Source organism: Haliotis rubra, unplaced genomic scaffold (assembly GCF_003918875.1).
Source record: "Haliotis rubra isolate DU_JTF1 unplaced genomic scaffold, ASM391887v1 Scf1148, whole genome shotgun sequence".
NCBI lineage: Eukaryota > Metazoa > Mollusca > Gastropoda > Lepetellida > Haliotidae > Haliotis > Haliotis rubra.
The window spans coordinates 124582-141136 of NW_025765057.1; the positions used below are offsets into that span (position 1 = coordinate 124582).

The window sequence follows — 16555 nt, forward strand, 5'->3', positions numbered from 1 at the left end:
ACCATATAATAAATAGAGAATACTACACGAGGTCTCATTACATACGAATTATACGAAACGAGTGTCCTTCCTATGGTATCTGACCGAGCGAAAGCGAGGTCAGAAACCATGAGAAGGTCACGAGTTTCGTATAATTCGTATGTAATGAGACCGAGTGTGGTATTTTATTTATTACCCACTCCTTACATGCATTGAATTGACAAAATAGCATATTTTTTGTTATTTTTATGGTTTCAAACCGAAACAGGTTTCATGAAGAGGTTGCGGAAGAATTTTGTTCTGTAGTACACTTTTTTGCATGACGTCACACTGTAATGACGTCACTACGCCTTGCTCGTCTGCCCCTTTGGTAACCGACGTCACGATGCATGTCAGTTGTCACCGCCTCGTACATAGAGAATACTACACGAGGTCTCATTACATACGAATTATACGAAACGAGTGTCCTTCCTATGGTATCTGACCGAGCGAAAGCGAGGTTAGATAACATAGGAAGGTCACGAGTTTCGTATAATTCGTATGTAATGAGACCGAGTGTGGTATTTCATTTATTACCCACGTCTTACATGCATTTAAATTAACAAAATAGCGTATTTTTGTTATGTTTTTTGGTTTCAAACCGAAACCGGTTTCATAAAGAGGTTGCGGAAGAGTTTTGTACTGTAGTACAATGTTTGCATGACGCCACACTAATGACGTCACTGCCATGGTAACCGACGTCACGATGCATGTCAGTTGTCATCGCCTCGTACAGCCTCCTACAGTAAACTACTCCGTTGCACCTCGTTTCTTGGTTTCCAGTTGCTTCATTCGGCTAACATCACTGGTGGAAACATTGCGTTTATGTTTTTCGACAGATATAATGTCTCAGTTCGTCTCACAATTAAACAGCGACACAGCAACGTTCGCAATGTTTACATTCCCACAATGCATTTAAGTTGTAGAATGAATGAATTCACGTGTTTGTTATGAATGAAAAAATAGTTACGTCAGAATGTGACCTAATTGAGAGGTCATCGGTTATCCAATCAAATCGTTAGAATTTCAGGTCAAGTCGTTACGACACATGTCAATGCGATACGACACTCGTGTGACGTACGAGATTAATATGCAACTACCCATACGTTGACCACGTGGGTAATAAAGCCTCCTACATTATACTACTCCGTAGCACCCCGTTTCTTTGTTTGCAGTTGCTTCACTCGGCTAACATCACTGGTGGAAACTTTGCGTTTATGTTTTTCGACGGATATAATGTCTCAGTTAGACACACATTTAAACAGCGATTCGGCAACGTTCGCCATGTTTACATTCCCACAATGCATACAAATTGTAGAATGAATGAATTCAAGTGTTTGTTATGAATGAACAAGTAGTTCCGTCACAACGTGACCTAATTGAGAGGTCATCGGTTATCCAATCAAATCGTTGGATTCTCAGGTCAAGTCGTTACGACACGGGTCAACGCGATACGACACTTGTGTGACGTACGAGATAAGTATGCAACTACCCATACGTTGACCACGTGGGTAATAAAGCAGCATATGTTATCAGATTTTGTTCTCGGTAGACGCTGTTCATGCTTTCTCAGTATTTTGAACCAATATTTTATGCAACGAAGGGAGAGTTTATATATAGTGGGTATCTTCCACATTCTCCATACACCATATAGTTTGGTGTTGTAATGTTAACATTAAGGAACTTCTTACATGCCAATAGATGTATTGTTTTAATCGGTTCAAGGTCTGAAAACCCCATAGTTCTGCCCAATACAAAAGCATTGGTTGAATCTGTGCATCGAAAAGTTTAAAAAACATCTTTGGTGTTATTGGCGCTAATGTATTGAGTGATGAAAGTAAATACACCACACTCCGGCACAGCGATGACATAACATAACATCACTGCCACAGGCAAAGGACAAGGTATGATAAAGGCCCTTTTTGGCCCACAAAATTTCATGATATTCAAAGTTCTACAACATGATAATTTTAGCATAAAAAACGCTAAATAAATTGTTGAAATTACCTCCATATGTTTTTTTTATACGTTTTAGTGCTGTTTTTTTCCTCTTTGAAGACCTCAAAGTTAACCTATTTTACAATATCTTCGAAAAACCTGCATTTTCATATTTTCAGAGTGATAAAAAAGTGTGAGCAAAAGCTTGACCCATCCCAATTTTTTCACCACACATGAAGAGAGTAAATAAGAATGCACTCCTAAAAAATTGTGGTGGGTCACGCTTTTGCTCATATCAAAATGTTTAAAAAAGTACATTTTTTCTGTTGTATGAAATTGCCCCAAACAACATCTCAAAAATAAACATTGGCGTAAAGTAATATCTCTGAAAACTATTCGTCACATTTACACAACTATACCATGATTCATTACTATTTTGAATGTTTTAGAGCACTAAAATGAACTTATCAAACATGTTTATTAACAAATTTCAATATCGTAAGGGGCTCTCAAGGCTGATTACTTTGAGGTAAACAAGGGTAGTTTTTTGGAGACCCTGTTGATCACTGCTGGAAAAATAAGAAGACATCAGAAGATTTTTTCAAAATATGATCAGGCAGCATTCTAAAGGTGAGAATCTTTGTAATTATGCTAGAATTTTATCATATTTGTTCTATCATCTGTTTAGCAAACCCCTCTGTGTCACCTGTCACTGTCAAATAACACTGGCATTCAACTGGATGTAACTGTGTATAAACATACACATTTTAACAAAAATAATGTACCTTGATGTTTTCTAGGATATATCAGGCTACATTTAATATTGTTAGAATAAGAACATTGTATCAAGGTCTAGCAGATTATGAAAAGCAAGCAGACGTCAAGTGACACATTGTTGCAAAGTGTAATATATAAGCTTAAAGTGAAAAAGAGTAACAGTAGAATCTGTAGCCTAGTGGTTACAATGATGGCCTCTTAATTTTTTTTTTTCTGTTATCAGACATTCAGGTTCAAATCCTAATGTTTTTTTTCTTTTCTTCTTTTTTTTTCTTCAAAAGTTAAGTTAAACATTGTAAATTGGCTGACAAAACTTGTGCACGTGAAATACAAATTTTGTAAAAAAATCTTAAGTTTGGTAATGTAAGTTACACTGTTCAAACAAACTTGAATTAACATCATGTAAATCTTGTTTAAGCCTGAAGATACTGACTTTTCCACTTTGTTCCCACACAATAAAGAACCTGCAGAAGGTAAGCATTGTTTCAAAATGTTAGTATGGTAAATATTTACAAACTGTCCAGAGCTGTTAATTAGTGGTGCACTGATCAAACAAATAATTAGTTTATGGATATTTTGTGGGCTGCCAGTCAATTACCGATAACCAAATCACATAATCAATTAAAGCGTTCACTCTTTCTTCTTAAAAATATGTTTACAGAATCAATGACTATTGGTTTCAATTGTCATATTAAAACTGAGGACTGATTACCTTTGTTTTCATGTGCTCTAACAGTTGTATTTATCTTATATCTATAATTGATCAAACAGTGGCCTCAACAATTGATTATGCTTTTGGAGGTCAATTCCCTTCCCTATATAACTACACTATTGACATGTTTAGCATTAGAAAAATTAGAAAGCACCAATTTCTTGAACATAATGATAATTCTTTTATGATTTCAAATATTTGTTTTCAGATAAGAGAAATCTGCTTGGACTGATTTCAGGAGTGTCATTTCATGAACTGGAAGGTGGAAGGTAAGCATAATATGAGTGCTAAACAATAACCAATATTTTTTTCTTCAATTTTCTAATTTAATGTGACAGAATTTCAGAAATACTGATGTCTCAGTGGTCATTTAATCTGCATAAGCCTTCAAGGCCAGACTACTGACATTTGAAAATAAAAAAGTAATGTTACCCTTGAATAGATTTATAATATCAAAGTTTTAAAACAGAATTTTCTTTTGATATAAAGTCATCTGTTTTCAGTTGAGAGAAGATCTGGGTATGGCAGACACCAAAACAATATGCCAGTTTCCAGCAACTCTAGTGATACACGGTTGAATGCTGCAGTTCTTGACAGTGATTCAGAAACTGATTCAGAGATTGATGACCATGTGGATGAAGAGTGAAAGTGGATGTTTTATATATCTTTGCAGTGAATGAGTTGTGAATAATTACTTGTTGAAGATTTTTGAATACTGACTTTTAACACTTACTTGGTGTCAAAATCAAGCTGTGCCAAGAATGTAATTTCACCTGAAATAGGCCCCTTTGAGGTCAAAACCTGTGCTTTTTAGTGCAACATGATTGGTTATTATAACAACATGTTGAGAATGAGATGTTTACTGTATATATTTGCATGAATGTTGTAAATACTGACTTTTAACACTTACATGGTGTTAAAATCAAGCTGTGCTGAGACTGGATAGTCAAAAGACGAACCTTCTTCTCCACGTAGATGGCCTGCATGAGAACTGCTTCCTCTCTCGCCCTCTTCGTCATGTTGCCCTTCAATTTCCTCGCTGCAACTTCTCCAGTGTTGAGTGGGTGTGTGGTCCTGACTCTTACCTTGTTGCCTCGAGCACCTTCGTCAAACTCCACTTTCTCATCCATGTTGCAGAATCATATTGAATTTCTGGTGACATGGCTATTTTATAAGAGCAATCTATCCTACTTCAAAACTTCTCTTAGTAGCTGTTAATCCAGTTACAGGGGAGTGAGTACAGTTAACGGAACAGCTAGGCGAGGGACGAGGGGTACTAATTAGTGGCTTGAAACAACAGGGGCTAGGGGGACGGGGGCTGGAGGAATGACGTCGTGAAAAGTTGTTACTGTATTCGAGTACAAAACTATCCACTAACACAAACAAACAAGGGTGTAGCAGGGCCAAAATATATTTAATATAAAACTATAACCTCTATTTATGCCTTATTATCGTTGATATATTAAAAACTTATAAAATATTGACATATGATAGACAAAAAATATATATATAAGGGACTTAAATAGTAAGTGAGTGAACAAGACTTGGTTTTAAAGCCACTACGATCAGTGTTCGAGTTAGAATCTATGTAGCGCCGTTTTTCGGGGGATGACACCAGAAATGCGCTTCACACATTGTGCCTATGCGGGGAATCGATCCCCTGTGTCTTCGGCGTGACGGGCAAGCGCTTCAACCACTAGGCTACCCCATTTTGTTTATGCAAAACAGTTCAATATAGGCGGATCCAGAGGGGGGTGCGGGGGTGCGCAACCCCCTTTAGTCCTGAAAGTTTATTAATTGACCATTGACGCTCTCGTGGAATTGATGTGTGCACCCCCATTTCTCAAAGGTGAGCATGCTATAAGTTTATTAATTGACCATTGTACGCAGGTAGTCTTAGTGTTAAGGTTGTGGAATTGAAGTGTGCACCCCCATTTCTCAACAAGTGAGGCATGCTAGTATAGCCGGGTAAAATACGCATATAAAGCCTTACTATTAAACATGATCTGGGAGAGATAGCTACAGCACCTGTAGTAAATAATTTTGGAACGGCAGCACGACATTTGACAAAGTATCAGTATTTTAAATTTCTTACCAGGGACAGTCGGGTTTATGAAAGAAGTGCTTTGAAATAACTTCTTTACCGTTGACACGGTCCTCAGCAAAAGCATTGTCAAATGACGAGTCTATATATCTGCGGGGCAAATATCATAGTTGAGAACATAAAATCATTCGCATGTTTAGTCGGGAGCTTCGATCGTTGCCATATTTTCTAGCGGTTATCGGAAAGAAGGCAGAAGCAAGGATAGCCTCCCTTGCGCCACGTTACTTCCGTAAACAAAGATGACCGACAACACGTTTGGAACGGATTTAAAGCTCTATTCCATGCTCAAGTTGCATCATGCTTTGTGGTACTGTGTATTCCTGGTGTGCATTCAGTGTGAAGTGTGTAATAAACGGACCTTCGTGGGATATTATCTTCAACAAGGCAACGTTTGCCTCAGAAACTCTTCATCTGTTCGAAGTAACAACACTTTCGACAGATTAATCTCTTCATTTCAAACATGGAAATTCGCACCACGTCAGATTCTACACGAAACATTTCCCATAGACCCCGAAAAAAGGAATTACGTAAGACAGGTGAAAAATGTGTTATTTTCTGAGGTCAAACCAGTTTCATTCCAGACTCAAACAAAACTAGTAGCGATATCGGACGACGCTTTGAGAGATATCTTGGATCTGGATACAAATATTTCTACTGAAGCACAGTTTACTGATTTTGTCAGCGGGGCGTACCTCCACCCAGGGGCCACGCCCCTTTCCCACAGATATGGGGGTCACCAGTTCGGGAACTGGGCAGACCAGCTCGGTGACGGTCGGGCAGTGATGTTGGGCGAGTATGTCAACAGGGGCGGGGAGAGGTGGGAACTGCAGCTGAAGGGGTCGGGCCTCACCCCCTACTCACGCCGTGGGGACGGAAGGGCTGTGCTCAGGTCTTCCGTCAGGGAGTTCCTGTGTAGTGAGGCAATGCATTATCTAGGTGGGTGTACACATTGAGCTCGATCATTTAAATATGAAGATTTGTTAACGCCGCATAATTCTAAATCCTGGGGGAATACACAGTTAGAACTGGTTCCCAACAACAACATATGCGTGTCCAAAAGAGCTGAGAAGACTTAATAGCCGTATTTACGATTAAACCCGGAAACAACCAAACGAAGAAACAAACAAACAAAGAAATAATGCAAACAAATGATTCAAACAAATAGATAATGAAATCAAATCTTATAAATATATTCTTAGAAACTACTAACTTCACAGAATATGTATTTTATCATTGAATTAATTTTGCATCCATTTTGCAGGTATACCCACAAGTCGTGCTGCAGCGCTTGTCGTAAGCGACGACCCCGTCACGCGAGACCAGTTTTATGACGGTCACCCCCAGACTGAGAGGGGTGCTATTGTACTTCGCCTGGCTCGAACATGGTTCCGGTTCGGTTCTCTCGAACTGCTGGCATACAAAGGAGAAACAGACCTGTTGAAACAGTTAACTGACTTCGTCATACAGAGTTACTTCCCTTCTGTTGACTGTGCTGATGGATCCAAATACCTTGCATTTTATAGTGAAGTTGTCACCACTACAGCTGATATGATCGCCAAATGGCAAAGCGTTGGTTTTGCTCATGGTGTTTGTAATACGGATAACTTTAGTCTTTTATCGATCACGATCGATTATGGTCCGTTTGGTTTTCTGGATGAATATAATCCCAAATTTATACCCAACACATCAGACGACGAAGGGATGTACAGTTACGAACGGCAACCAGATGTTGGGATGTTCAATTTGAATAAATTGAGACAAGCTCTGCACCCGTTATTAACCGACAAACAAAAAGCTGAAATGCAGAGTGTTTATAACGGATATGCAGATATCTACAAAAATAAATTCATGGAGATTTTCCGGAAGAAATTGGGGCTGATAAATTCCGATAGTGATGATGAGCAGCTGGTTGCGGTATTGTTAAAAATGATGGAGGATACGAAATCGGATTTCACTATGACATTTAGACAACTCGGAGAAATATCTCTATTTGATATGGATAACAGCAATATTGACGTCAAATACTGGGCTTTGAGAACATTACAAAAACACGAATGGTTCTCAAGATGGGTTCAGATATACACGGAAAGAACAAAGTCGACCAATATTTCCGAAATCGAAAGACAAACTTTAATGAATAGTAGTAATCCGAGATATGTTTTGCGAAACTGGATAGCTCAGAATGCAATATCTCTTGCCAATAGAAACAAATTTGAGCAAGTACGGAAAGTGTTGCGTGTTCTCAGAAATCCATTCACATTCCAACAAGAGGCTGAGGAGAGTGGCTTTGCTGACCCGCCGCCATATTGGGCCGGTTCTCTTAAAGTCAGTTGTTCGTCATGAATGTAAAACTTTGGCATAAATATCAATTTGTTATGTTTTCAAAACACGGTGTACAGTTGTTGTTTTTTGTAAGTGTTGGATACATGAGTGGGCGGTGGGGTAGCACAGTAGTTGAGGTGTTCGCTCACCCGCCTGAAGACCTTTGTTCGATTCATGACGTGTGGACCCAGTATGTGTAGAGGCCGTTTGTATTATACGCGATGATCGTAATCGTAGCTAGAACAATACTGTAAGTAGTGTGAAATTCTCTCATACAAATATCCAGATTTGTTTTCGCGATATTACTCCAAACACCGTTTGCCTTTCCAGTTGGAACTGTTCCCCAACATTCTGAGACGACTTAATGGACATGCTTGTCAGGTTCTGTGACTTGGTTTAAGAATTGTACCCTCAATGAATGTGTCGTTCACAGTTCAAACACCGGTTTGTCTGGTCCAAACTCCATTACTTACATTCTGACGTGATGCATCTTGAATATTGCAGAGTAATGCGTTAATCAACCAACTAACTAAAGCACAATTCAGGTCGATGATTATGTAACATTTCACAATCATATGATCCGATTCGATTGTTTGATTGATTGTTGTTTAACGCCACACTCAGCAATATTCCAGCTATATGGCGGCGGTCTGTAAATAATTAAGTCTGGACCAGACAATCCAGTGATCAACAGCATCAGCATCGATCTACGCAATTGGGAACCGATGACATGTTTCAACCAAGTTTGCGAGCCTGACCACCCGATTCCGTTAGTCGTGTTGCTAAAAGCGGCGTAAAAATAAACTCACTCAATGTAGAAACGCCTGAAATGTGGAAGATTCAAGTAATATTAGGAAAAACCCATGAACTGATTTGGACACAGTGTAGGGCGCTGTGACATAGATGTGATATTGCTGATTAGACAGTGTAGGACGCTGTGACCAAGACGAGATATTGCTGATTAGACACAGTGTAGGGCGCCGTGACATAGATGTGATATTGCTGATTAGACACAATGCAGGGCGCCGTGACATATGTGATATTGCTGATTAGACACAGTGTAGGACGCTGTGACCAAGACGAGATATTGCTGATTAGACACAGTGTAGGGCGCCGTGACATAGATGTGATATTGCTGATTAGACAATACAGTGTAGGGCGCCGTGACATAGATGTGATATTGCTGATTAGACACAGTGTAGGGCGCCGTGACATAGATGTGATATTGCTGATTAGACACAGTGTAGGACGCTGTGACCAAGACGAGATATTGCTGATTAGACACAGTGTAGGGCGCCGTGACATAGATGTGATATTGCTGATTAGACACAGTGTAGGGCGCCGTGACATAGATGTGATATTGCTGATTAGACACAATGTAGGGCGCCGTGACATAGATGTGATATTGCTGATTAGACACACAGTGTAGGGCGCCGTGACATAGATGTGATATTGCTGATTAGACACAGTGTAGGGCGCCGTGACATAGATGTGATATTGCTGATTAGACACAATGTAGGGCGCCGTGACATAGATGTGATATTGCTGATTAGACACAGTGTAGGGCGCCGTGACATAGATGTGATATTGCTGATTAGACACAGTGTAGGACGCTGTGACCAAGACGAGATATTGCTGATTAGACACAGTGTAGGGCACCATGGATGGTGGCCGTCTAATCAGCAATACATAGATGATAGCTGTCACGGCGTTTCATGTGACATAATTAATATCGCTGATAAGACATCTATGTCACGACACAATCAGGGGCGTGACGCTAATCAGCAATATGTAGGGCGCCGTCGTCTTTGTAGACACAAGCAGGGTTCATAGATTACACTTAGTCTAATCAGCATAGATGTGATATTGCTGATTAGACACAGTGTAGGGCGCCGTGACATAGATGTGATATTGCTGATTAGACACAGTGTAGGGCGCCGTGACATAGATGTGATATTGCTGATTAGACACAATGTAGGGCGCCGTGACATAGATGTGATATTGCTGATTAGACAGTGTAGGACGCTGCGACCAAGACATAGATATATTGCTGATTAGACACAATGTAGGCCATGCACATAGATGTGAGTGCATAGATGCAGGGCACAGCATGATTATTGCTGATTAGAGACAATGTAGGGCGCCGTGACATAGATGTGATATTGCTGATTAGACACAATGTAGGGCGCCGTGACATAGATGTGATATTGCTGATTAGACACAATGCAGGGCGCCATGACATAGATGTGATATTGCTGATTAGACACAGTGTAGGGCGCCGTGACATAGATGTGATATTGCTGATTAGACACAGTGTAGGGCGCCGTGACATAGATGTGATATTGCTGATTGGAGACATTGATGGGCGCCATGGCATACCTGTGATGTCGCTGATAAGACACAGTGTAGGGTGCCATGCCATGGCCGCGATAGTGTCTCTTCCATACCGAGACTTAACGAATACAGGACATAAGGAACTGCAAGTGTGGGGTGGTGTCACTTACAACACGCGACTTTTGTCATTTATGTTATTTTTGTGATGTACATGTATATATACTATCCCCAAAAAGAAACGCATAGGCCAGAAATCTGTTGTGAAAATGTTGTATTCTAAACATGTATAACTCGTCCACGAATAGACTTTAGTGCATGAATTTTTACACCAGTTTAGAAGAAGGTAATGTCTGTATGGATATTTGTAGATAACTGAGACGTTGAGCGCGATGATGACGACGTAGCACGGTCCCGACGTCGGATCTCCTGGCTCTCAGACCAATCTCTTTCAACCTCTTCCGTACAGTTTGACCGGATATCCTCCGAAGTCCAGGCACTCTGGCTGCTGTGCTGTCACCCGTGGCAGTACGATCACGCAAATGTAGTACCCGGATGTACCGATCTTAGGCTGCAGTGGTAACTCGAGGTCTGCCTGTACGGGGACGGTCATTCGTTATACCTGTTTGGTTGTAACGAGCTGCAAGCCGTGATATCGTGCTCAGACTAACATTCAGACGCCTGGCAACAGAAGATTGGAAATCTCCAGCGTGCATTCTTTCAATGGCGATGTTCCGTGTCGCAGTGTCAAGACGTGGCGTAGTGATTTGACCTTGAAACTCCTTCAAAACGAATGCCAATTTGCGAAAGTAATCTGGATTTTTATTGCCAGACAGTGCATGCTCTTTGCTGCACAATTTCAACTGGAAGGTGATTTCTGTTGCGTTGTGGCGATGCCTTTTAAATCCTTGTAAGAAACTCTACAAAATCAACATTTTCAAGTAAAATCGATTTTTTACTTGTGCAGTTGTGTAAAATCATGTTATCAACACTTTTGTTACATATTTTGACTATTGTTTGAACACAATAGGTAATTAATAGATTTTTTAAAATGCAAATCGCCTATGCGTTTCTTTTTTGGGATAGTATAGCTTCCACATCTTTTGACAAACTATTTGAGAAATGAAATTCACGACAAATCTCACTTAAATTGACCCTGCAGAAAGATACACTTTATCAAAGATCATGACATGTAGGACAAGTTCCAAATATACCTTTCATGTCAATCTGTGGACTTGATACAGTTTATTCTCAGTGGAGGAGACGTATTTCTGTCTCCAGTGTTGTGACATTTCAGAAATGCCCCAAACTGATCTATCTGTGTACACGGTTCTCGTGTTAAACGGTATATATAGTCCACTGCTGTGGGCGCTTTTAAATGCCATCTCGTATCTTTGATTGTAAACTATTTCTGTACAAAGCTATGCATTTAAGATCGCTGGCTTTAACAGATTTATTTTCATGCGTGTGTTTGCCAGCTGTGGGCTTCCAATGTCATAGATATTTTCGGAGGAATGCTCACGTTAACGCTTGTGCTCTTTTACCTAATGTGAGGAATGAACTCATTAACTTAAACATAATAGACGTCTTCACTCAATGTTATCTGTCCGCTTATTGGTCAGTTAACATTTACGGGCTTCGTTTGACGTCAGTGCCCGCTCATACAAAGGGAAGCTGATTTTGGAAACACTTCAATCTGTATATGTTACTTAATTAACGTTTCTTTCGTTGTCCCAAATACTGACTCAGACAAAAGAATAAATATTGTGGAACTGGGTTCTCCCCCCAGGAAATACATGGCGAGTGTTAGCCATGACGTTGTTACAGTGCATTTCTTACATCGCTGAGTTAGGGTGTCATTTAATTGTGGTTGAATCGAGAGAACTGTATTATAGCTTTTAAGTTATGGTAAACTATGCATCCTTCTTTCGAACCTCGACGTTGCATAATTGAAATGATTGTTCGAGTATTTTTAGAAAACCTCATTAGACAGTTATAGCTTCTGAGCAAAAGACACGTTTGAGTTATATCACTGTGTGGCAATTGTTGCGGGTCCAGGAAATGTTCAACTCATGAAATCTATGAGCAAAGACCGACAAACCTAGAAAATAACTTGGGAAATGAGTGAGTGAGTAAGTTGAGTTTTACGCCGCACTCAGCAATATTTCAGCTATATGGCGGCGGGCTGTAAATAATCGAGTCTGAACCAGACAATCCAGTGATCAACAGCACGAGCATCGATCTACGCAATTGGGAAACGATGTCACGTGTCAACCAAGTCAGCGAGCCTGACCACCCGATCCCGTTGTGATCCCCTCTTACGACAAGCATGGATTACTGAAGATCAATTCTAACCCGGATCTTCACGGGTCACTTGGCGAATGTGGTATTCGAAACCACAATTATACATTTCTGTCGCGCCTAAGGGACGCAACTCTGTACTCGAGACGTCAAAGTGACCAGTAAGGGTAGATAACTATCTATGTAAAGCTACAAAACACTCTTAAGTTAGGTACTCAAGTACTCAGGTGATCGAGTGTACAGCGGATCAATCGCCATGGTTACTAAATCGTTGTCCATCAGGTATGTTTTCCATCTCGAAACGTGTAAGCAAACAAAAACAAATCAGTGCAAACATGTATGTACAAGACATACAAAATATTTTATTGATATGAAAAATTAACTTTTTCGTAGTTTGTAATAGTTTTGTATTTCCTTAGTTAAATTCTGTATATAATTTCCGATTGTCGATCGCATGAAGGACGTATATGGAACTTGAGGTAACACCTGAATCTTTGGTCGTTTGAAGTTGCCGTGCGCGTTGGATACCATGCACACGAGTTCCGGGTCACTGACGTGCATGTCCAGGAAGTTGAACAGCCTTCTGGAGGTCTCGGTACTGCATAATGAGGAGTGGCCCATCGAATTTCAGCCAATCAGTGTTCATGTCCACCCACCCACGTGACTGGAGAGAGACGTACGTTAGCGAGCCTGTAAACCAATAGATTTAAATCAGTGGTGTAACCAAATCGCGTTAACATGGATACTCGTCATTAACATCTTGTAAACCCTTAATTGCCAGCTCTTTACCTGCCAAAAATACCACCAGTGTCATCGTTATTACGTTAGAGGGCCACCCGATTATGTTGCTGTCAGGTGATTTGAGAGAGAAGAGTCTGGCGTGGCGTCTCAACACGGTGAGCCACGTATTTACAGACATAGCCGAGTACTTCACCACCTCACAGCCATGTGTATAGCTGTTTGTTCTGCCACAGACTAACGCCGGTTCTAGCCCGATGAGATACCAAGCCGCTGTTCACGATAGGTACCCCATTCAGACACTGTGTGGTAATTCAGAATCCACAGGTCCACTAAATTCTTTGAGAGGCAGTTAGAAGTTGGAGTAGTAAGGAAGGATCCATAAATGGTCATACTTCGTGGCAAAACCGTTGTTTTATTCCCTTTAGGCCAAACTTGGTAGCATGTGGCATATTTCTTCTTTCTGGACTTTACACACTCCCAGCAGATGCTCTGTCCACAAGTCTACTGGGGTTGTCAGACTCCCAAAGTCCCACAAAGGTATACATCTCATTAAACACAACTGGTTGTACGACACTTCAGATGATTCCCTAAGGTCTCGACAAGACTTCTAATTGAAAGAAGTACAGTGATGACTTGGCTTAACTACTGTCTCCTTAAACGAGAAGACAGGCGGTGGCTGAGATCTCGGAGGCTGACTAAACAACCCATTCATTCATTCATTCATTCGGTCGGTCATTTGTTCTCACTTTTGCGAAATGAAACAATGTGCAGTGAACCGGTTGAAAGCCTTGAAGAAAACGTGTCATATGAGTAAAATATACATCCCATCCAAAATATTTATACTTGATCCCGACTGATATAGATAACCCGATGATTAATGCAGGCAATGGGTAAGTCCCAGGTTCGATTCTCGAATGGGTACGGTGGTTGTAAACCTATCTGTTGTCGGATATCCCATGCCCGTCCTTAACCTACCTTTGGCAAAGTCATGTGGAAGGGCATGACCTCTGTGACCCCCATTACGCCGGTTGAACTCCGCCAGGAGGGAGTCGAAGGGGTCCTGGATGAGGAGCACGGCACGGGAGAACGCCCGGCGATGTTCACTCCCCCACTCGTGGGTCTTCACCATCACCACCCGGCCGTCTCTCACCCCCTCCCCGGGGAAGCCATGCTGCTTCAGTGTGACGTCATTGTACACACTTCCGGTTGCAATACCTGCAAGGTGAAGGTCAAAATGAAAATAATTTCCCATGCAATAGTGATCGTTTTAGACGCACCCAATACCCTACCGTTACCACTGTTCATAACAACAGTGAGTGAGTGAGTGAGTGAGAGCGCGTGCTCGTTTCCATTATGTGAAAGGTGAATAATCTGCAGCGGGACGACAATAAATTTACATCACAGTTGGTTTGTCTCCATATTAACCATTTTTTAGTTTACAACAGGTACAACTAGCAAGTTCCAGAGGCAGAGGAATTGGTGATATCATTTGATTGTGATGTCATGGCGACGATCTGCACAGAACTGTGATTCATTTCCACTGAAGTCTCCGAGGCATTGCTTGATCTCACTCAAACAATACCTCCTGTTGAATCCAGTTGGGTTTTTTAAAAGGAGAAAAATGGTTTACATTGTGTTCTTGAAGGTTCATTATAGGTATATAAGAGAGACAGTATTTACATGTTTTGTTTTGTACTGCTAGGACACGTTGACATTTGTCAAACAGGGTCACGGTGATACCAGAATACAGCTCTTGTTGTGTTTGCTATCGATCTTTCGCATGATAGCGTCCTTAACGTCGAGGGTCAAGGCCAACGCGTTTAAACTCAATGAAGTTATTTGGAAGGTCATTTATTTCGTGATTTACCTCAGAGACGTGATCCCGGGCGTCTGAAATACATTGTGAAGGAAGAAACGCATATTTTGACTTGGTGCAAGGATAACGGAAACCCTTGTCATCAGCTCCATCGATCCCATGGCCGACTTCAATTTTAGGAGATAGAACGAAGACCGAGGGCGCGGGACGCGTTTATGTACATCCTAATCTTTATATTGAGTGGGGAGATCACTGGAATGATATTTATTCATCGATTTTGCATGATGATGTGGTTCTCATGTCGTCTTTATTGTGATCTAAGCCTGAGGGCCATTGGTTATATGCACACGCGTCCATTAAACGTACTCCAAGGCGTGGTAACAGACAGTGAGATTCCATATCAAAAGTGTTTCCATTCTTCAAATAAACCTTGCCGATGGCTGCTTTTTGTCCACAACTTGCGTTCGATTAAGTGTTGGGCCGAACCAGCTGGAGATCTGTCGGTGGGTCATGCTTGAGATGCAGATATTCTGCTAGTGTTAGAAAGGCATTTGAACCTGGAGAGTGTATTGAATAATGTTTAATGGATAAGGTGCCGTGTTTACCAGACTTCATGTCGTGGTATGTAGCTTGCAATATGGTAATATTAATGTGGGTCTGAAACGTCTGTCAATATATCAGTGAATTTGTAAGACGAATAACGATAACGAGATAGTTGAAGTTTGTTATTCATTATTCGACATTCGAGGTTTACCAGTACCAGGTTCACGAGCGTGATATCTGTAAAGGTGTCTGATATTCCTCCAGTATGCACCAGGGCTCTGAAATCTATATATATTGGTGGACGAAAAGAAAGCATTTTGCTCTTCAGCAGTGCTGTTTGACAAACGAAATAGTTTATGAATCTTCATTCAGGAGTATTTTTAATCGTACAATAAGTGTCTTTTTAATGTATGGCTAGAAGGCCGGGTGGGACAACTTAGGAATGGCCAGCGAGTCCTAACTTGACACATAGAAGGAAGCGAGCTACAAAGACATATTTTATATCATTGGAAAGATCTCGAGGAGATGAACTCAAAAAGTTCATGTGCCAGTGCGCGCACGTGTTCATAAGCTCACAAATGGGCTCTGAAAATGCATTTCTGCAGAAATTACTGGCAGAATTAATTTTTCCGCAGAAATTTCTGGCAGATTTTTTTTTTCCGCAGAAATTTCTGGCAGAATTTTTTTTCCCGCAGAAATTTCTGGCAGAATTTTTTATTTCACTACCAGAATTATCTTAATTGAAAAATATTAGACACCATTTTAGGATAATTCAATATGGACTTTATTTAAATGATGTTACTTTCTCCTGTAAACAACTTCAAGTTGGAGGGGATAATGGTTCCCAGAAGTAGATCGCCGCACAAATCTTACAAGGCATATTTTAACATCTTATCAAGACGAAATGAAAATAAAAATAATATGGTGATTTTTTATACATCTTTTATTCACG

At 40.7% G+C, this 16555-nt stretch overlaps 2 protein-coding genes across 2 annotated transcripts; one reads left to right on the forward strand and one right to left on the reverse strand.

The window, feature by feature from the left end:
- The first annotated feature begins 5773 nt into the window (after positions 1–5773).
- Positions 5774–7936, forward strand: LOC124254036 (protein adenylyltransferase SelO-like). Its single transcript, XM_046687909.1, has 2 exons — positions 5774–6485; positions 6811–7936. The coding sequence occupies exons 1-2, from the start codon at positions 5789–5791 to the stop codon at positions 7890–7892; spliced, it is 1779 nt and encodes a 592-aa protein (XP_046543865.1). The 5' UTR covers positions 5774–5788; the 3' UTR covers positions 7893–7936.
- Positions 7937–13050: 5114 nt separating this feature from the next.
- LOC124254080 (WSCD family member CG9164-like) lies at positions 13051–15675 on the reverse strand. The gene is made up of 3 exons (XM_046687956.1): positions 15666–15675; positions 14220–14459; positions 13051–13193 (listed from the first exon to the last, which is right to left on the reverse strand). Exons 1-3 carry the CDS (start codon positions 15673–15675, stop codon positions 13051–13053), a joined length of 393 nt encoding a protein of 130 aa, XP_046543912.1.
- Positions 15676–16555: the final 880 nt, after the last annotated feature.